Source organism: Chionomys nivalis, chromosome 19, assembly GCF_950005125.1.
Source record: "Chionomys nivalis chromosome 19, mChiNiv1.1, whole genome shotgun sequence".
Classification (NCBI taxonomy): domain Eukaryota; kingdom Metazoa; phylum Chordata; class Mammalia; order Rodentia; family Cricetidae; genus Chionomys; species Chionomys nivalis.
Window position 1 is genome coordinate 42,091,601 of NC_080104.1, and position 27,053 is coordinate 42,118,653.

The following is a 27,053-nucleotide window of genomic DNA, read 5'->3' on the forward strand; positions in this document are numbered from 1 at the left end:
CTGAGGGCGGGGCTGAGCTGGAGAAGCCAGAGGGTCGTCCCGGAAATCCAAAAACAGGAAGTGGGCGTGAAGGGTGGGGCCTTCAGGGTGCGCTGGGCGGGACTTGGAGGGGCGGGACTTAGCTCAGAGGGACCGAATGGAAATTAAGCTGGGTGTGGGTGACGTTCGCTTTTATTTGTAGTGTGGTGTGTAGGTGTCAACTAACAGTAATTTCCTGGTGCCTACTTCGGGTTCCCAGCTATATCTAATAATTAAAAGTATAATTTTGGAGGGTCCTGTGGATGGTTCAGCGGATAAAGAATGGTATTTGCCACCAAGCCGCCGACCTGAGTCCCATCTTCAGAAGCCACAAGGTTTGGAATGCCCCCCCACCCCCCCCACCCCCCCCCCACCCCGACTCCCGCAAGTTGTTCTCTAGACTTCTAGACGCAGGACGCATGGCTCAGCGGTTTAGAGCACTGGGTATCCGACCTCATCTTCTGACCTATGCAACACACTCTTAATGCACATACATACATGCAGATAAAGCACTCATACGATAAAATAGAAGCAGGATGGTTACGCTCTTAAGGCCCATCTATGCTACATAGCTAGTTTGAGGCCAGTCACGAATACAAGAGACTGTCTGAAAAAGTAATGAAAAGTGGGAGGTGAGGAGATAGGTCCACTTGTAAGATGCTTACTTTGCAATCGTCAGCACTTGAGTTCAAACCCTATCGTCCACATTAAAAAATATTTTTTTTTTTTTTGATTTTCGAGACAGGGTTTCTCCGTAGCTTTTTGGTTCCTGTCCTGGAACTAGCTCTTGTAGACCAGGCTGGCCTCAAACTCCCAGAGATCCGCCTGCCTCTGCCTCCCAAGTGCTGTGATTAAAGGCATGCACCACCGCCCGGCTAAAAAATATTTTTTTAATATTTATTAAATATACAATATTCTGTCTGCGTGTATGCCTGTACCAGACCTCATTACAGATGGTTGTGAGCCACTATGTGATTGCTGGGAATTGAACTCAGTATCTTTGGAAGAGCAGGCAATTCTTTTAACCTCTGAGCCATCTCTCCCAATAAGAGATTTTTTTTTTAAAGACCAGTCATGAGGCTGACAGTGGTGGTACATGCCTTTAATCCCAGTACTCGGGAGGCAGAGGCAGGCAGATCTGTGAGTTTGAGGCCAGCCTTGTGTATTGAGTGAGTTCCATGGAAACCCTGTCTTTAAAAAAAAAGAAAAAAAAAAAAAGCCAGACATAAAGTAACACCCATGCTGTGGAGAGAAGAGACCAGGAGTTACAGCTGGAAATTGCTGACTTTCATTCCAACTCAAAGCTCATTGAAATTCTGTCTCAAACTGGAGTCATCTGGGAAAGGGAACTTCAACTGAGAAGGTGTCTTCATCAGATTGGGGCCTGCTGACAATCCCATGGGGGCATTTCTTGATTAATGATTTCTTTTTTTTTTTTTGGTTTTTTTGAGACAGGGTTTCTCTGTGGTTTTGGAGTCTATCCTGGAACTAGCTCTTGTAGACCAGGCTGGTCTCGAACTCACAGAGATCCGCCTGCCTCTGCCTCCCAAGTGCTGGGATTAAAGGCGTGCGCCACCACCACCCGGCTTGATTAATGATTTCTATGGGAGGGTCCAGACCACTATGGCCGGTGCCACCTCTGTTCATGCTGTGCGAGATGGTACAAGGAAGCAGGCTAAGAGAGCTTGGGAGAGCAAGCCAGTAGGCAGCACTACTCCATGGCCTCTGCTTCACTTCCTGCCTCCAGTTCCTGCCTTGAATTCCTCCCCTGACTTTCATTTATGATGGACTATAAACTTTAAGAAGAAATAAGCCATTTCCTCTTCAAGTTGCCTTTGGTCATGACCTTTATTAAACTATAAAAAGCAAAGTAATATACAAGGCAACCAGGGGAGAATGGTGGGCCTCAGAATCCTCCTTTGGGCTCTGAGCCCAAAGGAACATGTATGTTTATAACACACACACATACACACACACATACACACACTTCAAAAGTTTTTACTGCCTTATAAGCCTCTTTGCCAACGCAATAATCTAAATGAGACCAAATCAAACCGAATTAGAAAAAGCCCAGGTTTAATGGATGCCAGCACGCCCTGGTGGCATTCCAGGCCCATCCCTAGGAATGGAGATAGGGAAGGAAGACAGGGAAGCCACGTGTTTGGTCTCTGGGGGGCAGTTTAAATAGCCTGTGGGAGTGGTCTTGACCCTCTCTGGGGAGGGGTCACTGTTTGGCGGGCTTTCTCTGAGGTGGAGTCTGGACTTTGGCAACTCCCAGGGGACGGGGTTTGGGGTAGAACTTTCCACTCAAACATTCCAGACTCCTTGGGTATAGGGATGCCCTGGGGCTGGGATGAAGCCTTAACCAAACATTCTGGACTCTCTGGGTATAAGGATATCAGCAGCTGGGGTGAAGTTTCCAACCAAACAACCCTGTCTTAGTTAGGGTTTCTTGTTGTGGAATACTATTTTAGCTGGGCAAAGATGTGTTGCTTTTGTGTATGCTGTATTTGTTTAATTTTGTAAAATTGTGTTGCATTTGTTTCACCTTGCCTGCCTAAGGCACTTGATTGGTCTAATAAAAAGCTGAACGGCCAATAACTAGGCAAAAGAGGGAGAGGCAAGGCTGGCTATCAGAGAAAATAAATAGGAAGAGAAATCTAGAAAATGAGAGAAGAGGAGAGAAAGAATAGAGAATTAGGAAGATGCCGGGACAAGAAGCCAGGCAGCCAACAGCCAGCAGATGCAAGGAGCAATGAAAGTAAGATATACAGAAGGAAGGAAAAGTAAAAAGCCCTGACACAAAGGTAGCTAAAGAGAAATGGGTTAAGTTAAAAGAGTTTGCCAGGCCGGGCGATGGTGGCGCACGCCTTTAATCCCAGCACTCGGGAGGCAGAGGCAGGCGGATCTCTGTGAGTTCGAGACCAGCCTGGTCTACAGAGCTAGTTCCAGGACAGGCTCCAAAACCACAGAGAAACCCTGTCTCGAAAAAACCAAAAAAAAAAAAAAAAAAAAGAGTTTGCCAGAAATGAGCCTAGGCTAAGTTGAGCATTCATAACTAATAAGAAGTCTCCATGTCATGATTTGGGAACTGGTTGGTGGCCTAAAAGAAAAAGCATGGTACATTTTTTTTTTTTTTTTTTTTTTTGGTTTTTCGAGACAGGGTTTCTCTGTGGCTTTGGAGCCTGTCCTGGAACTAGCTCTTGTAGACCAGGCTGGTCTCGAACTCACAGAGATCCACCTGCCTCTGCCTCCCAAGTGCTGGGATTAAAGGCGTGCACCACCACCGCCCGGCAGCATGGTACATTTTGACATTCTAACATGAGGCCTGAATTTTCACATAGGGCCTGAAAAGGTTAAAGAAGAGAGAGAGGAAAAAAGGATACAGTTTCTTTAAGAAGCTCTGCCATATAGCAGAGCACTTAAACAGCTAGTATATTAAGTAGAAACAAAAAGCTAAATAAAAATGCCTACCACAGTGCAGGACACCCACTTCTTAGAGCTGAGGGGCTTGAATGGACTGGGCCGGCAAGCTTAAGGCTGTGAGCTTACAAATCCAGGCAGGGTGGAACCAGCTGCCAAGGCTGCAGCAGAGGACCCAGCAGTAGTTTAGCAGTTTAAGGTTTTGCTCATGCAGACAAGAAAGGATAGAGATGCACAGTAGAGACAGATCCAGATGGAAAAGGCCTCTAAGCAGGTTACAGTATGTTTAAAATGTGCATAGGTTTAAGAAAGAAAAGAAAATGGATATTCGGTCAAAGAAAAAAGTAAATAGTTTATAAATAATAATAATAATAAAATAAGCCATGTAGAGTTGGGAAATCCACAGGGAGTTTGGCTCTTGTGTAGTATTGTGTTGTCTTTGAATTTTTTTGATTGCTGATAAGCAAACAACAGCTGCTGGGAGACATGGGATTGTGAAGGGGATTACTGAATTAAACCAGCCTATATACTTTAGGAGTGCCTTAACTTTAAAGTGAAAATCAAAAAATGTATTGCTTTGGGAAAAAGGTTATGCTTTTGTTTGGGAAAAAGGTTATGCTTTTGTTTCCACAGCAAATCAAAGACTGTGGATTCATTCAAGTTTGACAGGGATCAGGTTTGACTGGGGAAGACCCCCTGAAAATCCTGGCTACAGATATAAAAAACTAAACCTAGAAAAACTACAAGACAGGTAATGTTTATTTTACATGCTCAAACATAAAACAAAAAAAAAAATCATCTTTGGCCGGCTTGTATGCAATGCATAGTCATACTTGTGTTAATGCAGGTATGTATATTACCTTTGACAGTCTGTGTTTTTTCAGAGCAAGGGAATGAGACACCAATAAAAATGAGTGGTCCAAGTAATTCAGCATCTCAGAATGCCTCTGTTGTAGTTTCCTAAGAGTTCTGCATCTAGAACAGCTTCAAGGGTGCTGGCTGAGATGGTCCAGCCTCACAGGCTATTCTAGCCAGGACTGCAGGTAAGCCTGTGCTTTCCCATTGCACAGAGACTGAACAACAAATGTTATAACTAATTTCCTTAGGACTTGACTATTATATCAATTTTCTCAGGTTCACTAAAGATTCCTTTGTCCACAGACAACAGAAGCAGTTTAGAGAATACAATGCTCACATTCTCAAGAGGTAGAGTGGATGGTTTTGGTCATTTGGTGGGTTATGGATATTTGTCATTATTTAGTGGGGATATAGGATAAAAGACAACTATTAACTTCAAATATTTTGCATTGTTATAGATTTTAGTAGCCAGGTGGTGGTGGCATACACCTTTAATCCCAACACTTGGGAGGCAGAGGAAGGCGGACATTAGTGAGCTCAAAGCCAGCCTGGTCTACAGAGCAAGTTCCAGGACAGGCTCCAAAGCTACACAGGGAAACCCTGTATCAAAAAACAAAACAAAACAAAAAAATTAAGGGCTGGAGAGATGGCTCAGAGGTTAAGAGCACCAGTTGTTCATCCAGAGGTCCTAAATTCAATTCTGAGCAACCATATGTTGTCTCACAACCATCTCTAATGGGATCTGATGCCCTCTTCTGGTATGCAGTCATATATATTTGTTATATAAATTTAAGGTTATTTTTGTTATAGGTATATACAGTATATCTTTCTACTCTCTTTTGGGATATTGTGCTTATGAAACTCATTTATGAATGCAGATTAGCAGTTAGTCTAATTATAGTTTGATCTATAATAATCAAACTTACAGTTGTGTTAGTTATGTTTTCAAGGTTAAACAGATATATTTTAGATAGATGGTCTTCAGATACTTCAGAGACCTACAGAATATGACATTTAAGATGTTTAATAACCCAGGGCTTTTCATGACAGTGAGACAGGTCTGCTCCTGGTAGCATTGATTTACTTCAGAGAAGATTATGGGCATTGAAAAACCTCCATATGGAGTTTCCTTTTATTATGGCAAAGTTAGTCACAGGGAAAGAAACTACTCTTGCCTTGACTGCTGACAGTATGTTGTACAAACTGGACAAGCAGGACACAAAGGAAAAAAACCCTGAAGTTTGCCGAAACAAGGCAGACAGTCCTTTAGAATTCCTGCTTCGTAGACAAGTCTGCCAGATATTCTAGGCCTATAGGCCAAAGATTAGTTACCTCAACATTCCAGAGGAACCTTAGATGACTGGCCAGGCAGTCAGATGCCTGTCAGTTCTTTAGTTTTGGAAGTGGCTTGCACTGTACTTCCGGTTCACTCAGGTAATATATCCTTCTGGGATCTTTGATGGAGTTGAAGACTAGATAGATACAGTTTCCGTTTTCCTTAGTTATAATAGAAAGTAAATTAGATACTGAGCTATAGACTCATCAAGATAGAATAGATAATAAAGAGAATTCTCTGAATTTGCCAAATGCAAATTGACTGGATATGTAACTGTAATCCTTACTTGATAATTGTTCTTGTTATATGTAACTTTACTATGATGTTAAAGTTAAAACCCATTTTTTTAAGACAAAAAGGGGAAAATATTGTGGAATATTATTTTACAATTTCTATTGCTGTGAAGAGACACTATGACCATGACAACTCTTTTTTTTTTTTTGGGGGGGGGGGGATTTTCGAGACAGGGTTTCTCCGTAGCTTTTTGGTTCCTGTCCTGGAACTAGCTCTTGTAGACCAGGCTGGCCTCGAACTCACAGAGATCCACCTGCCTCTGGGATTAAAGGCGTGCACCACCACTGCCCGGCTATGACAACTCTTATAAAGGAAAACGTTTGAGTAGCTTACAGTTTCAGAGGTTTAGTCCATTGTCATCACAGTGGGACATGGTGGCTGGAGAAGGAGCTGAGTGGAGAAGGAGCTACATCTTGATCCCAAAAGCAACAGGAAGTGGTCTGGGTGTCACACTGAGTGAAGCTTGAGCAAAGGAGACCTTAAAGCCCACCCCCCATAACAATACACTTCCTCCAACAAGGCCACACCTACTCCAAAGCCACACCTCCTAATAATGCCACACCCTATGAGTTTATGGGTGCTAATGACATTCAAACTACCCCACACCTCAAAACCAAAGTAAAGACAAAGAGGGGAAGGGGGCTGGTAGGAATGTAACTCTTCAGGTGTGAAGAGATGGGTTCAGTCTCTAGTACCACATAAAATTGGGTTTGGTGGCACACAACTGTAATCTTAGCACTGGGGAGGTAGAGGAAGGAGGATTCGAAGTTCAAGGTCATCCTTAGCTACATAGTGAGTTTGAGGCTAGCCTGAGATACAGGAAACCTTATCTCAAACCTAGTAAATTATAGAGAACCCCCAGAAGCTCTTGTTAGTGTGGATTACCAGTACTGCTAATTACCACATTGCAAATTAAAGCCACGATGGCTTTAACATTTCTGTTACTTCATTAAGCAATAACCCATTATATGCTGCTTCATAGCAATTAGAGTCATTGAAGCTGTAATTTTAATTTTTTGTTTCGTTTCGCTTTTTTCAAGACAGGGTTTTTCTATGTAGCCCTGGCTCTCTTGGAACTCATTCTGTAGACCAGGCTAGCCTCCTTTTGCCTCTGTCCCCCAAGTGCTGGGACTAAAAGCATGTGCCACCATGCTCGGCTTCATAATTTAAATTTTCATTGTTAAAAAAAACAATTTTCCAAAGCTAAATAAACATAGACCATTGGTGTTGTTTTATTTTGGCAAAAACATTAGCACCCGACCAAACAGATGCAGCTGGATTAGCATGGCTGTTTGTATGCTCACCAGGGGCGATGTCCTTTCATTCAGTGTATGACACAACTCAACTTCCCTCAGGCAAGCACTGCAATTGAAGGTGTCTGACCCTCTAGACCACACTTTGATTGCACAGTGAGAGAGTGATGGCAAGCCCTGGCACCGCTGCTTCATTCCCATTCTGCAAATGAGGAAACTATGGCTAAGAAAGAAGAGGGGTTAGCCTTAACCCTAAGGAGTGAGAGGGGCTAATCTAAGGAATGAGAGGGGGCTAGTCTGAGGAATGAGAGGGGCTAGCCTGAGGAGTGAGAGGGGCTAGCCTAAGAAGTGAGAGGGGCTAGCCTGAGGAATGAGAGGGGTTAGCCCTAGGAATGAGAAGGGTTAGCTGAAGGAATGAATCGCTAACCCCTTTCCAGAAGGCAGGCAGGTGCTTAAGATGAACAGAAGGACTTTGGGGTTTCGCTAAGGCATGGCATGGGGCTGATTTTATGATGTTAGAAATTTAATGCAGGAAGAAGAGTTCTCTGCCAGCCCTGAAGTCTAGAAAGGCCCAGAACTGGGGAATGAAAAGGCTGAATTTAACCTTTGAAAAACCATTTATGACTACTGGTGGGTCCAAAGGAAGGGGAATTTTCAACTGAAGAGAGGAGGAAAAGTTGGATGCTACTTTTGAATTTCTGGAGGGCTAACCAAACATTTGGTTTACAGAAAGAAAACCTAGCCCTCTTTGATCCATCTTTAATTATAGATTCCCAGTATTCTGGAGACCAAAGAGAGAAAATAGCAGCGAAAGGTAGACACAGGAAGTAGGGGCGGGATCAAATGAGATGAATGAAGCCCAAATTGCAGATCTCTGCCTTTTGTTTACGCTGTCGGTGGCTGAGCCATTTTATGTTCCCTCAAGCAGAGTATAATGCTTTTGTTTCTAACTAAGCAAAACACTTTGTTTAGTTCTTTGCTAACACTTAGTGTGCCTGTCTTTTTATTTTAGACAGCAAAGTGATAATTCATTGAATGTTTGATTTGTGTTGCCATAATGATTCATTATGAATGTTGAGCACCTCTATATTCCTATTAGCTATTCTCTTTGGGAAAATGTCTGTACAAGTCACTTGTCCATTTTTCGTTTGAGTTATTGGACTTAGTGGATCTTGAAAGCTCTTTATATATTCAGAACCTTAAAGCTTCACCAGATAGATATAACACTTTTCTTAATTAGGGTTTCTATTGCTTCGATGAAATGCCATGACCAAAAAGCAAGTTGGGGAGGAACGAGCTTATTAGGTTTACACTTCAACATTGCTGCTCATCACTGAGGAAAACTACAGACACACCTGAAGGGGCAGAGTGTGGCTCAGTGAACTAGGCTGCCTGAGACACACCTCCCAGACTTCGGCCATATTCACACAATATTTGACGGGGGCTCTCCCACCTACTGCATCCACTCCTGATACTTAGTCATTGAAATGGTACGTCTTCTCTCTTCCTCCTTTTTTTTTTTTTTTTTTTTTTTTGCTTGTTCGACTGTAGATTTAAGATGAGCCTTGTTGTCTAGTGGTAGTGGCAGAGGCAGGCAGATCTCTGTGACTTCGACTCCAGCCTGGTCTACATAGTGTTTTTTAGAGCTACATAATAAGACCCTGCCTTGAAAATCAAAACAAAACAAAAAAGATGGATCTTCCTATGTATTCTGGGCTGGCTTTGAATTTGTAATTCTCCCACCTCTGACTCTAAAGCACTGAAATCACAGGCATGCTCGACCATGTCTGAGCAAAAATACCACCCAACTCTCAAAACAAGAAATTAGAAGGAAAACATATTTCTGTCCTTTCTTGGAGTCAGTCATAGACACGTAGGCAGGTCCCTCTTGGTTTAAGTGTGCAGGTTGAATAACATGTCTGAATGATGTTACCCTGACAGCTTGAGGTCAGGGACCCCACAGAACTCTCTAGATGTGCATCTGGTGTTTTGTCAAAATGCATCCCGGAAACCCTACAGGCACCTGAACCATGGAAGTTTTACATTTCATTCATATAACTAAAGTTTTGGTGACCAAAAGTGGCTGAGGTGTCCCCAAGGCAGTGGTTTGACAGTTTGGTCTCCCCAAACTCACCCTTCACTCTGTGTCTGACTTCCCCAGGGCAGAGGCGATTCAGCCACCCACACCAGATCTGTATCACTGAAGGCTGATGGTCCCTCATCCTGGAAAACAATTTTCCACTTTACAAAGCACTTTTGCAAGCGTTTATCTCCGGAGCCACAGCCCTGCGATGGAGGCAGACTGTTTACTGTTCTTATCTATCCTTTACAGATGAAGAAACCCAGGCTCAAAGAGGTTACCTGACTTATTAGAGGAGGTGCAGGCATGGCCTGATGAGCTGGGCTAGGAGCTCTGGTTTCCATCAGGTAGAAGATGCACTCCCTCTGTCTGCACCCTCTCTCTGCATCCTCCCTCCCTTTTACCCTCCCTCTGCACCCTTCCTCTGCACCCTCCCTCTGCACCCCCTCTGCACTCCCTCCCTCTGCACCTCCCCCACTCTGCACTCCTTCCCTCTGCACCCTCTCCCTCTGCACCCTCTCTCTGCACTCCCCCTGCACTCTGCCCTGCCTGCTGCTGGCCCTAATTCTTAAAGAGATCATGGTGCCCCTCAGCATCTATCCCTCACCAGCACCGCTGCAGAACTCACTGCACCTTGAGCAGAAGTCAAGGACTGCTGAGAAGCCAATCATGATGTCACTGTGTCCAGGCACTGAGGCACCGCATGGCTTTCAGAGATCCTGTCTGGCATCCTAGGAGCTGGAGGGTGCTAGTTTTTATGTCAGCTTGAGGCAGCCTAGACTCATTTTGGAAGAGGATTCCTCAATTGAAAAAAAGTGTTCACCAGCTTGGCTCGTGGGCAAGTCTGTAGTATATTTTTATTAAGTAGTGATTGATATGGGAGGGCTCAGTGCCACCCCTGAACAGGAGGCCCTAGGTGATGATATAAGAAGGCAAGCTGGCTGGGCAGTGGTGGCGCACGCCTTTAATCCTAGCACTCGGGAGGCAGAGGCAGGCAGATCTCTGTGAGTTTGAGGTCAGCCTTGATGGAGGTGGTTCTTGTATTTTATCTGTTGCTTTCATTGGTTAACTAATAAAGAAAACTGCCTTAGCCCATTTGATAGGCCAAACCTTAGGTGGGTGGAGTAAACAGAAGAGAATGCTGGGAGAAAAAAGCTGAGTCAGGAGTCGCCATGATTCTCCCATTCCAGACAGACGCAGGTTAAGATCTTCCCTAGTAAGCCAACTCGTTGTGCTACACAGAATATTAAAAATGGGTTAGATCAATATGTAAGAGCTAGCCAATAAGAGGTTGGAACTAATGGGCCAGACAGTAATTAAAAAAATACAGTTTCCATGTAATTATTTCGGGACATAAGCTAGCCATGTGGGCGGTCGGGTGCTGGGGACGCAGCCCTGCCGCTCCTATTTCAACACAGCCTGGTCTACAAGAGCTAGTCCCAGGACAGGCTCCAAAACTACAGAGAAATCCTGTCTCGAAAAACAAAAAACGAGAGAGAGGAGAGAGAGAGAGAGAGAGAGAGAGAGAGAGAGAGAGAGAGAGAGAGAGAGAGAGAGAGAGAGAACACAAGCTGTAGCTAGATAGTGGTGTGCACGCCTTTAATCCTAGCACTTGGGAGGCAGAGGCAGGCTGATCTCTGTGAGTTTGAGGTCAGCTGGTCTACAGAGCTAGTTTCAGGACAGCCAGCACTGCACAGAGAAAGCCTATTTGGAGGGAGTGGGGGAAGAAGCTGAGCAAACCCTGAGAAGTTAGCCAGTAAGCAGCACTCCTCCATAGCCTCTGCCAGCTTCGGCCTCCAGGTCCTTTCGTTCCTGCCCTGACTTCCACATGGTGGACCACAAGCTGTAAGATGAGATAAACCCTTTCCTCCACAAGTTATATTTGACCGCGGTGTTTTAATAGACACCTTAATTAAGACTCCCCACCTGCCCTCCAGAGTAGGAATTATCACTTCTATTTTACCAAGGAGGAAGCAGTTCCAGATAACTAGCTTGCCAAAGTGACCTGGGTACTTGGAAAAATTACTTGTGCTCTGTGTGTGCGTGCGCGTGCGTGCGTGTGTCTGTGTGTCTGTGTGTCTGTGTGTGTAGACTAGAGGTAAATACTCAGGCCTCTTCCTCAAAATTGATCTCTATCAGCCGGGCGGTGGTGGCGCACGCCTTTAATCCCAGCACTCGGGAGGCAGAGGCAGGTGGATCTCTGTGAGTTCGAGACCAGCCTGGTCTACAAGAGCTAGTTCCAGGACAGGCTCCAAAACCACAGAGAAACCCTGTCTCGAAAAACCAAAAAAATAAATAAATAAATAAAATTGTTCTCTACCTTTCTTTTTTCTTTTCTTTCTTTTTTTGTTGTTGATGTTTCCATTGTAAATTTTCTTTTTTAAAAAATTGTTACTATTAATGTATGCATGTGTGTGCACATTTGAATCCCACAGCATGCATGGAGAAGTCGGAAGATAACGTGGTGGAGTTATTTTCTCCCCTTCTACCTTCATGTGAGTTCTGGGGGTTGAACTCTGGTCACCGATCCTGCTGGCAAGTGCCTTTAGCAGCTGAGCCATCTCATCAACCTCTTCCTTCATCTTCGCTGAGCTTGGAGCTTCCTGATTCAGCAAGGCTAGCTGGCCAAGGAGACCCAGGGACTCTCCAGTGCTGGGATTCCAAGGCTGCACCCTGACACCCGGCTTTTTGTGTGCGTTCTGGGAGTTTCCCCTCAGGTCTTCATGCTTGCACAGCACATGCTTCATTCTTTTTTTTTTTTTTAATTAAAAATTTCCACCTTCTCCCCTCCTCCCATTTCCTTCCCCCTCCTCCCTCCCCCTCCTTCTCCAGTCCAAAAGAGCAGTCAGGGTTCCCTGCCCTGTGGGAAGTCCAAGGTTCCCCCCCCCCTCCATTCAGGTCTAGGAAGGTGAGCATCCAAACAGACTAGGTTCCCAGTACATGCAATAGGATCAAAACCCAGTGCCATTGTCCTTGGCTTCTCAGTCAGCACATGCTTCATTCTTTTTTTTATTTTTTATTTACTTATTTATTTAATATACATTGGTGTTGTCTTAGGGTTTTATTGCTCTGAAGAGACACCATGACCATGACAACTCTTATAAAGAAAACATTTATTTGGGGTGGCTCACTTATAGTTTTAAGAGGTTTAGCCCATCATCATCTTGGCAGGAAGCATGGCGGTGTGCCGGCAGATGTGGTGCTGGAGCTGAGAGTGGTACATCTTTCTGGCGACAGAAAGTCAATGGAAGGTCACACTAGTGAAACTTGAGAAAAGAGACCTCAGAGCCCGCCCCCACAGTGACAAACTTCCTAATAGTGGCTCTCCCTTTGGGGCCATTTTTTCCCCAAACCACCACAGGTGTTTTGCCTGCATGTATGTCTGTGAGAAGGTGTCGGATCCCTCAGAACTGGAGTTACAAACAGTTGTGAGCTCCCATGTGAATACTGGGAATTGAACCCGGGTCCTGTGGAAGAGCAACCCAGTGTTTTTAACCGCTGAGCCATCTCTCCAACCTGTTAAATACTTTATTGACTCCATCATCTCCCAGCCCTAAAAATTTCCCAGGGTTGTTGGGGATGGTTCATGGTGCCCGGGCACTCGCTCCCCACCAGCTGCAAGCCTGGAGTCTGAAAATTCTGGAGAGAAAACCCATTCCTCATGGAACATGCTTCTGAGGATTCATGTGAGGGCCAGCAAAGGTTTGGCTGGCATCAAACAGATCCAGGAAGTTCCTAGAAGGTACCAAAGCTGTAGCGGAGTAGGCAGAACCGCACTATGTCTGTCTGTCCCACAGTGCCAGAGGAAAGGGGTATAGCTTGCTTAAGGTTACATAGTCCTGGTAATGGGGGTTCTTGGATCCAGTTTTGTATCTCCTGGCTACCAGGCAACCTGTCTCTCCTCTCTTTCTTTTTCTCCATCCTGGCATTTACTAGAGGATTCTACAGACCCAACTCAGATTCTCCAGATCAATAGAAGCCCCAGGCCTGCAGGATGAAAGCAAGGTTAGAGCCCAGAGCAGTCACATTGCGTCTGCTGGAATGTGCTGGATATGAGAGATTCCGTTCCAACTGGGAAAGCATAGCACGGTTGGAATGGAAATGCACAGTCATCCAAACAACGAGTATTGGGCCACACCCTGCTCCCGCCTGAGCCCACAGGCAGGGCACACTGTGTACTAAGCCTTCTAGCCAAGGACAGTGCTTGCCAAGTTGAGGCAAGGGTTGCTGTCCCAGGAACTTACGCCATCTCTTGGGTGGATCCCAAGGTTGTCAAGGGGAATAATGTACAGGTGGGCATAGTGGGGCTCAGAGTAGAAGACAGGCCAGCCTATCAGGAATCTAATTCCCTGAGCAAGGTGTGGACAAGCCACCTGGCTTTTTATTGATCCATTGAGTAATTTATTCTCACATATCCACTCAACGGCAGAACTGGCTCCAGGCTCAGTGCTGAATCAAGCTTACCCTCATGGACTGCCCAGCTGACTGTGGGGTCCATCTGCCTTAGCATCAACTCCTTGCCTACTGGATGGTTCTGGATGGGGCCGTTCATCTACAGTGTCAGGGACTGGCAGTGTATGTTGGGTTCCGTCCCCACCCTCTCTTCCATAGCGCTCCATTTCTCTTGGAAGTTGAGAAGCCCTGTGAAGGTCCTGGAGAAATGGCTCAGCAGTTAAGAGTACTTGTTGTTCACACCAAGGATCCAGGTTTGATTCTCAACACCCACAGGACAGTTCATGGCCGCCTCTAACTCCAGTTTCAAAGGACGGATGCCCTCTTCTGGCCTCTATGGGTACTGCAGACACATGATGCGTAGACAGACATGCAGGTAAAACACCAGTACACATAAATAAACCTTGAGAATAAAAAAGAAAAAGTCCGGTAGAGTGTCCTTCTCATCCACCTGCTCCCTCTCACTTTCTCCTTGCTGTCTGATGGCCATGCTTCTTCCTGTCACAGGGCCGTTACACAGGCCTCTCTTTTTTCCTGGTTGTTCCTTTCTGGCAAACAGATACCAGGTGAAGCTCAAGAGCCCTCCTCCGGTTGTCACAACCTTAGTGTGGGTGATGTGATGTCACACCCTCAGGCTTCTTCCTAACCAGTAGAATACAGCAAAGGTGCAGGAGGCCATTCCTGTCCTTAAGTTACATTAGACTTTTTATGGTCAGTCCTTACTCTGCTCATTGGGGAGCATAGATGTTTCCTTTATATCTTCCCTAAAAAAGTCGCACAACAAGCTCAGGAGCAGAGTGTTCACCTAGAAAATGCTGTAGTCCCATGTCTGTGTCCAGTCCCTGCCTCCCGGTCACTGACTTGGAAGAAGGAAGCTAGCTGCCAGGTGAATGGAGTACCAGCACTGTAGTAGTGCTGGCCTTACATCTTGCTTCAAGACTAGGGGGCGCTCTGAGCCAGGTTTGCCTGAATTCTGCTGTAGACTTTGAGCCACATAAATTAGGGAGTTTGACAGTCAGGGATGGGAGTTTTCAAACAAACGACTGCTCTGAATCGCCCATGATCCTCCAGGTCACTGGGATAAACTCATTCGATCACCAAATTTGAGCCATCAGACTATTTCTTTGGTCTCTACCTTCCTCATTTAGGGGTAAATAGATCTGGCTTTCTCTCTCTCTCTCTGTCTCTCTCTCTGTCTCTCTCTCTCTCTCGTTCTCTGTCTGTCTGACAAGATCTCATGTAGCCCCGGTTTCTAACTCCCTCTGTGGCTGAGGCTGGCCTGTAACTCCAGATCCTGCGGCCTCCACGTCCTCAGTGCCAGGCTTGCAGGGGTAACCACTATGGCTGTAGCTGGTTTTCTTGTTCGTTGGTTTTTGTTTTGGAGACAGGATTTTACTGAAGCACAGGTTGTCTTGGAAACTCACAGTCCCGGGTCAGCTTTTTGAGCACTGGAATTTTAGGTGTGAGCCACCAAGCCCAGCTCAACAAATGTTTTTGTTTTTAATGTTTCCTCAAAAAAAAAAAAAAAATCCTGAAACAATTTCAGGAGTAGAACACTTACCCAGAAAGTATCGGCTCTGGAGTTTGATGGAGGTGTGTGTGGCACGAACCAAACCAAGGAGCAAGGCGCTTGACTCCATGAGTCCTACATCTGCCAGGAGGTTTAATCCTGCCAACAACCAGAGTGAACATGGAACTCATCCCTCCCCAGTCGAGCCTCCTGACCGGCGCCTTCCCCGAAGCCTTGCAAAGGACCCTCTGTGCAGAGACAGCTGGAGTGTAAACTGTTTGTGTTAAGTGTATTGCACTCTCATCTTCCAAAAGCCATGTGAACTTGGCTCTTCGCCCTATAGGCAGCTCAGGAATCACCCATGCTCCTCTTTCTTCCTTCCTTGTTTCTACCCCATCTAGAGCCCTTTCCTGGGCAGCTCTCAGGGCACAGGAGCCTGTCCCCAACACGGCCAGTTCTAATTGTGTCACTGTTTATCCACCATCTAACCTGTCACCAAAAGTAGATCCTATGAGAGCAGGCTGTGGTTCTTTGCTCTGCACTGCTGGGGCCCAGCACAGTGCCTGGTGTGTACAGCTACCCATTTTCTCTCTTTCTCTTTTAAAATTACGTCTATCTGTTTGTCTGTCTGTCTATCTGGAAGGAGATATACATGCCATGGTAAATTCACATGATACACGTGAAGTTCAAAGGACAGCATATATGTGTGTGTGTATACATACACACACACACACATATATATATTCTTTCCTTCTATCTTGTGGGTTCAAGGATCAAATTTAGTCTTGGCAGCAAGAACCTTTACTCACTGAGCCATTTTGTCTACCCCAATTCCCTCCTTTTCTTCTGTTTTGAGACAGGTCTCACTGTGCACACCTGGCCAGACTGGGACTTTCCATATAGATCAGGCCAGCCTCAATTCAGAGAAATCCACCCACCCCTGCCTCCAGAGTGCTGGGATTAAAGGCACATGCCACCATACCTGCCCCAATGGCTGCTTTGGAGTAGATATGTATTTATCGCGCAGGGCATTCTGGGTAAGATGTGGTGGAGATTGACCAGGGGTTAGAGGCTACAATGGTCTGAAGAGAGGCTAGACCACGAACCCTCAGATTTGTCTTTACTGTGTGTGGCACAGGTAAACAAGTCAAGTGTGCTTAGGGTCTCACGATCATGAGAATTCGCTTTTGGTAGAGCAATGGCCCTAAGCCACCTCCCGGGCTTGGCAGGAGTGTGATTCCATCAGAAGTTCCAGGCTCTTTCCTCTAGCACAGGAACATCTTGTATTCGGATCGCAGGCAATACACTTGGCAATCTCTCGTTATTGCACCTTCAGGGTCAGAGGTTGGAAAATTTGGAGGGAGAAGGCAGGCTGCAGGGAGGAGGAGATAGTCCCGGTGTGGCCATTTTAATGAAGGCCCACGAGTCAGGCCAGGGGGACTATGCCTGCTGAGGTTAGTGACAGACTTAAGCCTAGAAGTTCCAGCCAGCCTAGACAAGAGGAAGACACCTAAAAAAAAAAAAAAGGAGAGAGAGAAAAAAAGAAAGGTCCAGGAAATGCCAGTATGTCAGAGTTTAGTGCGTGGGTTGTGTGGACCGGCCCGTGTCTCTTCAAAACTATCGCTTGTGTGTGCTTGGCGGTAGGTGGGTATACCTGTGTGTGCACATGTGGTGGCCACAGGTCAACCCTGGGTGCTTTCCTCAGCCCTCCACTTCTAGAGTTAAGATATTTTTTGTTTGTTTTTTTTGTGAGACAGGATTTCTCTGTAGCTTTGGAGCCTGTCCTGGAACTCACTTTGTAGACCAGGCTGACCTTGAACTCATAGAGATCCTCCTGCCTCTGCCTCCCGAGTGCTGGGATTAAAGGTGTGCACCATCACCACCTGGCTAGAGTTAAGGTCTTTTCATCATCCTGGAGCTCACTGATTTGGTGAGGATGACTAACCAACAAGTCCCAGTGATTTTTCTGCCTCTGCCTCCCCAGTATTGGGATTCAAGACATGAGCCATGAATTCTAGGTGTCTTAGTTAGGATTTTCTTTCTTTCTTTCTTTTCTTTTTTTTAAAGATTTATTTATTTTTTAAGCATACAATGTACTGCTGGCAAGGAAGGCACCAGGTCTCATTACAAATGGTTGTGAGTTACCATGTGGTTGCTGGGAATTGAACTCAGGACCTCTGGAAGAGCAGCCAGTGCACTTACCCTCTGAGCCATCTCTCCAGCCCCCATGGGATTTTATTTCCTTGAAGAGATATCATGACCACAGCAACTCTTATAAAAGAAAACATTATTTTAAATAATTGATTTTAATTTTATGTACAAGTGTGTTTTGCCTCAATGTATGTCTGTGTGAAAGTGTCAGATCTTGGAATTACAGACAGTTGTGAGCTGCCATATGGGTGCTGGGAATTGAACCAGGGTCCTCTGTCTGGAGGAGTAGCCAGTGCTCCCAGTTGCTGAGCTATCTCTTCAGCCCCATAAAAGGAAACATTTAATTGAGGCTGACTTACAGTTTCAGAGGTTTAGTCCATCATTGCAGGAAACATGGCAGTGTGCAGGAAGACATGGTGCTGGAGAAGGAGCTGAGAGTTCTGCATCTTGATCCACAGGCAGCAGGAGTCTGCGTCCACACTGGGCATAATCTGAGCATATAAGATCTCAAAGCCTGCCCCCTTACCCCAGTGACACACTTCCTCCAACAAGGCCACACCTCCTAATAGTGCCACTCCCTGTGGGCCAAGCATTCAAACACATGAGTCATTGGGGGCCATTCCCATTCAAACCACCACATGAGGCATTAAAACACACTACCCCTTGAGATTCATATGCTGAAGCCTAGCCTGGTATCTTTGGAGAAATCTATAGAGCCAAATAGAACATGACCAAATGGACTCCTAGGGAAAGACTCTAGCTGGTGGCTGCTGCTCTGAGATCAGAAAGATGCCAGACTTCTCTGTTCCGGGTGAGGATACAGCTAGAAGGCCGCTGGCTACAGCCAGGAAGATGACTTCCACCAGGGGCTCCATCAACTCGAACTTCCAGGCCCTAGAACTGTGAGAAAATGATTTCCATTCTTTTTTTTTTGGTTTTTCGAGACAGGGTTTCTCTGTGGCTTTGGAGCCTGTCCTGGAACTAGCTCTTGTAGACCAGGCTGGTCTCGAACTCACAGAGATCCGCCTGCCTCTGCCTCCCGAGTGCTGGGATTAAAGGCGTGCGCCACCACCGCCCGGCTGATTTCCATTCTCTAACTCACAGTCTGTGGTTTTTGTTATGACAACCCAGTAGACAAAGACAGGAAGGTACAAAGTCTCTATTTTACCAACATTTTTGTCTGTTTCTTGAGACAAACTCATGCTAGAGTCCAGACTGTTCTGGAGCTTGCTATGTAGCCCATATTGGCCTTGAACTTATAAGAATCATTGTTCCTCAGACTCCTGAGTGCTGGAAATATTGGTGAGAGCCACTATGTGCATGTGGGAATTGAACCCTAGTTCTCTGGAGGAGCACCCAGGCTCTTTTTGTTTGCTTGTTTTGGTTTTGGTTTTAAAACACAGGGTTTCTCTGTGTAGCATTAGTTGTCCAGGAACTCACTCTCTGTAGACCAGGCTGGCCTTGAATTGAGAGATCCTCCTGCCTCTGTCTCCTTAGTGCTGGGATTAAAAGCTTGCAGCACCACGTTTTGCATCCAGGTCTCTTAACCTCTGAGCCATCTCTTCAGCTCCCACCTGGTAGATTTCTTGCCTCAAAAGAAGAATAAGGTTCAAGTGCAGACCTTTATCAGACAACAGTAGCACTTAGGTGATTTGGTGATCCCATCCCACAATGAGGATTTGAGTCTTAGGAGCTTTCTGAGCATGCATGTGCAACTCAGCCTCACCGCTGGGTGGCGCTAATACGCCAAAAATCAGGAAGGCGGCAGGGCTCATGTTCAGAGCCCCTGCTGTACCAGGATTGGGGAGAGGGAAGGCTGTTACCAGGCTGAACTTCTTTCTTTTTGGAAAATGGATATGAGAAACTGCTTCATCTGTCTGCAGTGACATCCAACTCTGCCCTGTTGGGATTCAGCAGCACGCAGAGACGCAGTGAGGTGGTGGAGGACAGGGAAGCACAGGGTGAGAATGGCCATTCTTTTTTTTTTTTTTTTTGGTTTTTCGAGACAGGGTTTCTCTGTGGCTTTGAAGCCTGTCCTGGAACTAGCTCTGTAGACCAGGCTGGTCTCGAACTCACAGAGATCCGCCTGCCTCTGCCTCCCGAGTGCTGGGATTAAAGGCATGCGCCACCATCGCCCGGCTGAGAATGGCCATTCTTATCTTGCTCCTATCAAATATACTTTTCCTTCAGCGGGAACATGGTAAAGGGGTCCTGTGAAGAGAATAGGGTGGGAAAGGATAAACGTTGTGGCTTCTCCCACAATGGACAGCAAAGAGGGTGGCTTAGCAACAGAAAGTCCTTGTCCCTCCGTGCTGCAGGATGGAAATAAAAACCATGATGTCAAGCAGGACTGGTTGTTCTCTTTCTCTCTGTCTCTGTCTCTGTCTCTCTCTTTCTTTAAAAAGATTTATTATATATACAACTTCTGCCTCCATGTATGCCAGAAGAGGGCACCAGATCTCATTATAGATGTCTGTGAGCCACCATGTGGTTGCTGGGAATTGAACTCTGGACCTCTGCAAGAGCAGCCAGTACTCTTAACCACTGAGCCATCTCTCCAGCCCCAAGCACTTTTTTCCCCCTGAAGGCTGCCAAGGACCGGTCTATCAGACCTCTTGCCTTGGTTTGTAAATGGCCATTTTGCCTGTGACCCCATTTGACTTCCTTTCTATGCACGTCTCTCTGCGCACGATTTTCACCTCTTTTTATAAAGACACTAGTTATATTGGCTTAGAGTCTACCCTAACAACTTTAGTTTTAACTTGAGTGTGTCTGTAAAGAAGCTATCTCCCGATGAGGTCACAATCTGAGGTGGTGGGGGTTAGGACCCCACCATCTTCCTCCCTCATTTCCTCTCTCCCGTGCTCCCCTTATGGTGCTGGAATGAACCTAGGGCTCTGCACAGTGTCAGGCAAGTGCTCCACTACTGTGCTCCCTAACACTGTTCTAAGATCTGAGACAGGGTCTTGCTAAATTATTCAGGCTGATCTTGAACTTTTGGTTATTGTCTCAGCCTCCTGAGTAGCTGAATTATAAACCTATGTCATTAGGTCCAACCTTTTCTTTCCTTTTCTTCTTTCTTTCTTTCTTTCTTTCTTTCTTTCTTTCTTTCTTTCTTTCTTTGTTTCTCTCTCTTTCTCTTTTTTCCTTTAAGATGAGGTTTCAATATGTTGCTCAGGCTTGCTTCATAATCTTTTTTTTTTTTTTTTTTTTGAGTTTGAAATGGACTTTATTCAAAACTCTGATCTACCAAGTTAGCGTTTTCCACCAACTCGGGGAGCAGAGACCTTCACAGGCTTCACAATCTTTTGTTTAGGTGCTGCTTTTGTGGGGGCCTTGGCAGCAGCCATTGCGGTCTTCTTGGATGCCTGCTTAGCCTTTTTTGCTTCCTTGGCAGCCCTGATGGCCTGCTCTCGCTGGGCTTTCCTAACTTCTGGTTTCTGATTCCTCTTGGCCATTATATCAGCAAGGGATGCACCAGTGATGGGCCGCTGGAATTTGACTGCGCGGCGGGTTCTTTTCTTTTGAATTTCTTCCGACTGTCTTTTTTTGTGTTTTCTTCTGTACAGGACAGTCCAGTTTATCTGCCGGGGATTCCTTTTGGACAGGAATGCGGACTCGCATTTTGCATTAAGAAACTGGAAAACCTTCCCGTCGGTCCTGGCGTAGCACCGCCCGTGTCCGGGGTAGATCTTGTACCCGCTGAAACTGCACAGCTCGACCTTCATGATGGAAGCTGCCACCCGGCCGGAGGAAAAATGGCGAAGAGAAAGAAAGAATTATGAGAAAACCCTTGCTTCATAATCTTATGTGTGTTGTATGTACATGTGGAGTCCAGAGCTATTTATCAATTGTCCCCCCCCCCCTTTTTTTTTTCCAAGACAGGGTTTCACTATGTAGCCCAAGCTATCCTGGAACTCACTTTGTAGACCAGGCTGGCCTGAAACTGATAGAGATCCACTCTTCTGCCTCCCAAGTTCTAGGATTAAAGGCATGCGCCACCATTGCCCAGCCTCCATCTTTTTTTTTCTTTTTTCTTTCTTTCTTTCTTTCTTTTTTTTTTTTGCAACAGGGCAACAGCCTTTTTGGTGAACCTTACCAGCTGGTGTCTGGACTGGCTCAAGTAAGCTCCAGGAATCTATCTCTGTACCTCACTTTTTTGGGGGAGACAGGGTCTCACTACGTAGCCCTGTGTAGCCTGGAGCTCACTGAGAGCCTCTTGCCTCTGTTTCCAAGTACTGGGATTAAAGGTGAGGGCCACCATGCTGGGCTTAGAAGTGTTCTATATTTCAGGTCTTATTTTTACTTTGGAATATCTGCACATAGAGACAGTGAAATATCTTGGGAATGGCACCCAAGTCTACGCAGATTTTCTTGAAAAAAAAAAAAAACCCAAGACTGTCAACTTTGTCATCTCCGCTATTATTAATTTGCGTACCTTCATTTTGACCGTGACCTCTCACGTGAGGAATTCCTCGCTTGTGGAGCCGTGTGAGTGCTTAGAGAATCCTGGCATTTGTCTCATTTCAGATTTTGAATTTTGCGGCTGGGGACACACAGCTTATGTGCCTTTTCCTACAGCCCCTATAACAAATGGACACAAAGCAGGCACTTAGTCACTTTTCACTTTTGATTTTGGAATGTGGTCTAGGTAAGGGGGACTCTGCAGGTGGTCATGGTAGGCAGGGGAGCGAACCTTGAAGAATGGAGAAAACTCAGTTCAGATCGACTCTGTCAACCCGGATCAAGATTTCAGGGGTCTGATCCCAGGTGATTCATTCCCAACAAACTTAAATACAGTATAATATGGAAAAAAAGTTTCGGGTGTAATATAGTCCCTGGTGCACAAGGAAGTATAATTACATCGAAGCCCCACTCAGGCTACGTGTCATTTCTTCCAAGAAGATGGGTCTAGAGCTAGGCTACTTATACTAGCTTAAGGGCCTAAGGAAGCGTCTGGCCCGGTCTCAATCATATCGAAAGCATAGAGGTCATTTGAACCGTTAGCCACTTCCGGTCCTGGTTGTAGGCCCTGTAGGTTGATATGGCCTGGCCCAGCAGATAATGCACATCACCAGGCTGTCAATCATCTCCAATTCTAGCTTTCTGGATGGAAGAGCAGGTTTTTCATCTTTCCCATTGGAAAGACAATCCCAGTGCTTAGCCTTCCTGGTTTCTCTGGAGATCTGTGGGCACACGGACCTTCGTGCTGTGCTCCCAACATCTAGGTATGTTGTTCAGTCTGTTCTTGAACTCATAGGCTCAAAGACATCAGACGCCCTGAATAGCTGGGATAACAGGCATGCACCACTGTGCCCTGTGGGGTCCTTCAGAACAACAGATACCCAGGCATGCACCGCTGTGCCCTGTGGGGTCCTTCAGAACAACAGATACCCAGGCATGCACCGCTGTGCCCCGTGGGTGCTTCAGAACAACAGATACCCATTCTCTCACAGCTCTGGGATCTGGAGGTCAGATATGAACTTGGCAGGTTGACAGGATTCGTTCCTTCTAGGAGGATCTGAGGCCTGAAGCTCTGTTCTGCCTGTTGCTAGCTCAGGTCCACCAACTCTCCCTGCGTTCCTTGGCTTGCAGGCACATCTCTTCATTTCCAACATCATGGTGTGCGGTACGTGCCCCTCCTCCCCTTGTGGGCCACCAGTCACACTCTGGTGTGACCTTACCTTCACTAATGATACCTACAATGACCCTATCTTCAATAATGTTCTGAGGTACTGCGGGTTAGAATTTTTTCTTTTTCTTTTTGTTTCATTTTTAACTTTTTCTTTTTAGAATGGTCTTCATGTAACCCAGGCTGGTTTGAATCAACTAGGTAGCTGTCTTAGGGTTTTACTGCTATGGAGAGACACCATGACCATGGCAACTCTTATAATAAAAAACATTTTTTTACTCATCTATTTATTTTACATCCTGGTCGCAACCTCCCCCCATCCACTTCTTCATGTCCCTCCCCCATATCCCATGCTCCCCTCCCCCATTCGCTCCTCTTCCATCTCCATTCAGGAAAGGGCAAGTCTTCCAAGAGTATCAATAAAACATGGCATATCAAGTTGCAGTAAGACTAAGTACCTCATGTATTAAGGCTCGGCAAGGCAACCCAGTATGAGGAGTAGGGTCCCAAAAGCCAGTAAAAGAGTCTGAGACAGCCCCTGTTCCCACTGTCAGGAGTCCCACAAAGAGGACCAAGCTACACAACTGTCACATATATGCAGAGTGCCCATGTCAGTCATAGCCTGTGCAGGCTCCCTGGTTGTCTGTTCAGGCTCTGTGAGCCCAGGGAAATGGCCTGGTCTCCTGGGATCACATTGGTGCCTTGCCCAGTTGTCATCTGAAAGGTGCCATCCAGCCCCTGATGGAGGCAGATGAAGAGACCCATAGCCAAACATTAAGCAGAGAGTTTGGAAGTCTGCAGAGGAGGAGAAAGGAGTGTAGGAGTCAGAGGGGTCCAGGGAAGGCTCACACAATCAAAGGAAAATATTTAATTAGGGCTGGCTTACAGTTTCAGAGGGTTATAGTCCCTTATCATCATGGCGGAAATCCAGGCAGCATGCAGGCAGACATGGAGCTGGAGATGGAGCCGAGCGTCCTACATCTTGAACCACAGACAGCAGAAGGAAAAACTGCCACACTGGCTAGACTTGAGCTTCTAAGATCTCAAAGCCCACCTCCACAGTGACACTTCCTCCAACAAGGCCATACCTCCTAATAGTGTCTCTGTATGTGGGTCAAATATTCAAACACATGAGTCTATGAGGCCATATCTATTCAAACCACTATAGTAGCTGAGGATGATCTTGACCTTTGAACTTCCCACCTCTCCCTTCTGTGTGCTGGGACCAGGCATACACTGGCATGCCTGGATTTTGAAGAGCTGGGGACCAAAACCCTGTAAGTGCAAGCACTCTATCAGCTGAGCGACACTACCAGCTCCAGGAATTAGAATTAATGTATCTTTTAGGTGGACACAAACCCTAAGGCCCTAGAACGCTGCCTAAGTCCCCTTAGTGGCCAAATTCAATATTCATTCTCCAGACCTCCCCACAGTTAATGCGTGTATGCTTGTTAGAGAGTGAGACGATCTCATCTTGTTTGTCTTCCCCTGTTCCCAGCAAAGGGTATGTGGCGATATCAGGCAGCCATGTAAACATTAGCAGGCCTGGAAGACACGGCGGACTCCTTCCTCATACTCAACAGCTTGGAAAACCAAGGACTAAGACTGCAGGACTCTATTGGCTGGTCAGAGGGATGAGACCTGAGTCCTCTGGCACTGGGAGATGTGACAACGTGAACTGTCTGGAAGGTTATTAATAGACCTAGTTCTGGAAATCCCAAGTCTCAGAAGGTCCCTGTCTAGCAGGAGGCTTTCTGACAAAGTCTAGTGTATGCAGCAGTGAGCCCGAGGTTCTGTCTCAAGGCAGAAGGTGAGGACAAACAGCAGAAATCGTTCTCTGATCTCATTTACGTGTGCATGTGCCTATGTGCCTGTACTTATAGGTGAACACCACATACACAGACACACAGAGATACACACAAGACACGGAGACACACACAGACACAAGAGACACATACAGACACACAGAGACATACACAGAGATAGACAGACATACAGAACACACACAAACATACATTGACACACAGGCACACACAGGCACTATTTTCTTTTTCAAGACAGGGTTTCTCTGTGTAGCCCTGGCCCTCCTGGAACTCACTCTGTAGACCAGGCTGGCTTCTAATTCATAGAGATCTGCCTGCCTCTTCCTCTGAAGTGATGGAATTAAAGGTGTGTACCACCACTGCTCAGCTATTCTTTTTAAGTAAATCCAAAGAGGCACCTGAACACAACAAATTCACTCAGGAAAAATTACCTGTTCTAGAGACTTCAGAAACAACATAAGCCTTGCCTAAAAAGTAGATAGGTGAGTAGCCCTTGGGGCCACTGTTTACTGTCATGCCTTAGGAGTGTGCTCCGCTCCATTTGGCAATAAAGACATCATTCAGCAATGTGCCTTGTCTCTTTACACAGAGCTCTCAAAAATGGAGAAACAGAGGTGACTCCAAACCAAGAGCCCAGGGCAGGTGCATCCCTAAAGGAAGATGTTGTATGACCAGTTTACTGTTTACTCTGGTAGGGAAGAGACTAGTGAATCTGGTCAGTTTCAGGGACTTCCTGAACTTATTTGTTTACCTTCCTGTTTAAGGAGGTTCCTGAAGCTATTTTGAATTGCTTATTGCTTAAGGAGATTCCTGCAGGATGGGGTGTTTCCCGGAAGTTACACAACAGGAGGTCTGCGAGGTGGTTACATTTTAGAAGCTGTGGTCATGGTGGCTAGTCTGGGCATGGTGAGTAAAAATTACTGAAAAGAACTGCACCTTCTGCTAGACTGATTGGAGCTTTCGTGATACAGAGAGGTTGGAATGTTGCGGGTCCAGAGCCAGGTTATTTTGTGGCATCTTTATGCCCTTGAACAATAACTAAGACTGCCTGCCCTGTTCTGTCTGGCCTAATATCTTTGTAGCCATCCCATAAGTCACTTAGGATGCCTGAACAGACCCATAGTTTTCAGCCAGCCAAAGAGCTGATTGCCCTCAGACTAGCATTTTAGGCCTACAGCTGATAGATTTTTTTTTTTCTCCCTCCTTTGCTGTAGCCTGTTTACCTGGAAGATTTTATACTTGAAAAGTGCCAAAAAAAAAAAAAAAAAAAAAAAGGCCTTGATTTATGATTTGGTTCTGTTGCTATAAAACCTTCATCAAGAGGCTGGAGAGACGACTCAACAGTTAAAGAGTATTTACTGCCCAGACAGAGGACCAGGGCACAGTTCCCAGCATGTACATAGTGGCTTACAGTTTTCTGGAACTCTAATTCTAGGGGCTCTGACACCCCACCCCCTTTCTGGCCTCTGAGGGCACCAGAAACACAAGTGGTGCACAGATACACATACAGGCAAACATGCATAAATCTTAAAAACAAAACAAAAACGAAGCAACACAACTTGGTCAAACTGTTATCATGTTGGAACATGGAATAAACTACACCTGTGTTCTAGGGCTAGGGCCGCTCGTATTTAGCCCGAGGACAAATCATCTCTGACCCCCCCACCCCCTTTGAGGTGAGAGTTGTAGTTTTTGCGCAGCAGTCGCGCGGCACTCAACAATCCTCAAAATGACTCCGTGAGGCCGGCATTTATAGACTTTTAATTCCATGTTTTTTGGGCTTTGGAGAGATGAAGTTTCAATGCGGCCTCAATTAGTATTTCTTAATGTTTTTCAAAGTTCCCTGATCTGGTGAACTCAGCCCCATCCGGAGAAAACTCAGCCTGGATCAGCATCCTGAAGGTGTAGGTGCAAGCGCCCGCCCTAGCGCTCTGGCCGGGGTTGAGTCTACACAAAGCGGTTCCTCCCTAGGTTCCTGAGCGCGCAGGAGGAGCTGCGCGGTAATTGGTTCGCGCGGCCGGAGCTCCGGCTTCGCCCCGCCCTAGTTCTCATTCTGTCATTTCTACTGGCCGAACGGCCGTGCGCGCAGAGCTGGCTGTCCCTTGGGCTCCGCCCCTCGGGCTCAGAACTTGCACCGGGTACCGGCGGCTGCTGAGGGAGCGTGACTGCTGGGCGCAGGGTTCTAGGACGCTTTGTCGCCGTAAGTGCAGCTTCAAGCGGCCC

At 46.1% G+C, this 27,053-nt stretch overlaps 2 protein-coding genes and 1 long non-coding RNA gene across 4 annotated transcripts in view; 2 read left to right on the forward strand and 1 right to left on the reverse strand.

The window, feature by feature from the left end:
- The first annotated feature begins 169 nt into the window (after positions 1-169).
- Positions 170-11,832, forward strand: LOC130862448 (uncharacterized). Its single transcript, XR_009055637.1, has 3 exons — positions 170-353; positions 4,326-4,484; positions 11,698-11,832. It is a non-coding gene; the product is annotated as an uncharacterized LOC130862448 (long non-coding RNA).
- Positions 11,833-20,596: 8,764 nt separating this feature from the next.
- On the reverse strand, positions 20,597-21,103 carry LOC130862283 (60S ribosomal protein L24-like). The gene has a single exon (XM_057751825.1). It carries the CDS (start codon positions 21,101-21,103, stop codon positions 20,630-20,632), a length of 474 nt encoding a protein of 157 aa, XP_057607808.1. The 3' UTR covers positions 20,597-20,629.
- Positions 21,104-26,900: 5,797 nt separating this feature from the next.
- Lrrc20 (leucine rich repeat containing 20) overlaps positions 26,901-27,053 on the forward strand; it is a 101,856-nt gene continuing 101,703 nt past the window's right edge. For both annotated transcript variants that reach the window (XM_057751142.1, XM_057751141.1), the window contains exon 1: positions 26,901-27,030. The gene's annotated coding sequence lies outside the window, so the exon portion shown is untranslated. The remainder of the gene's footprint in view (positions 27,031-27,053) is intronic.

Excerpts from the sequence above, each read along its gene's own strand:
- LOC130862283 (XM_057751825.1), bottom strand. The coding sequence starts at position 21,103 with ATGAAGGTCGAGCTGTGCAGTTTCAGCGGGTACAAGATCTACCCCGGA.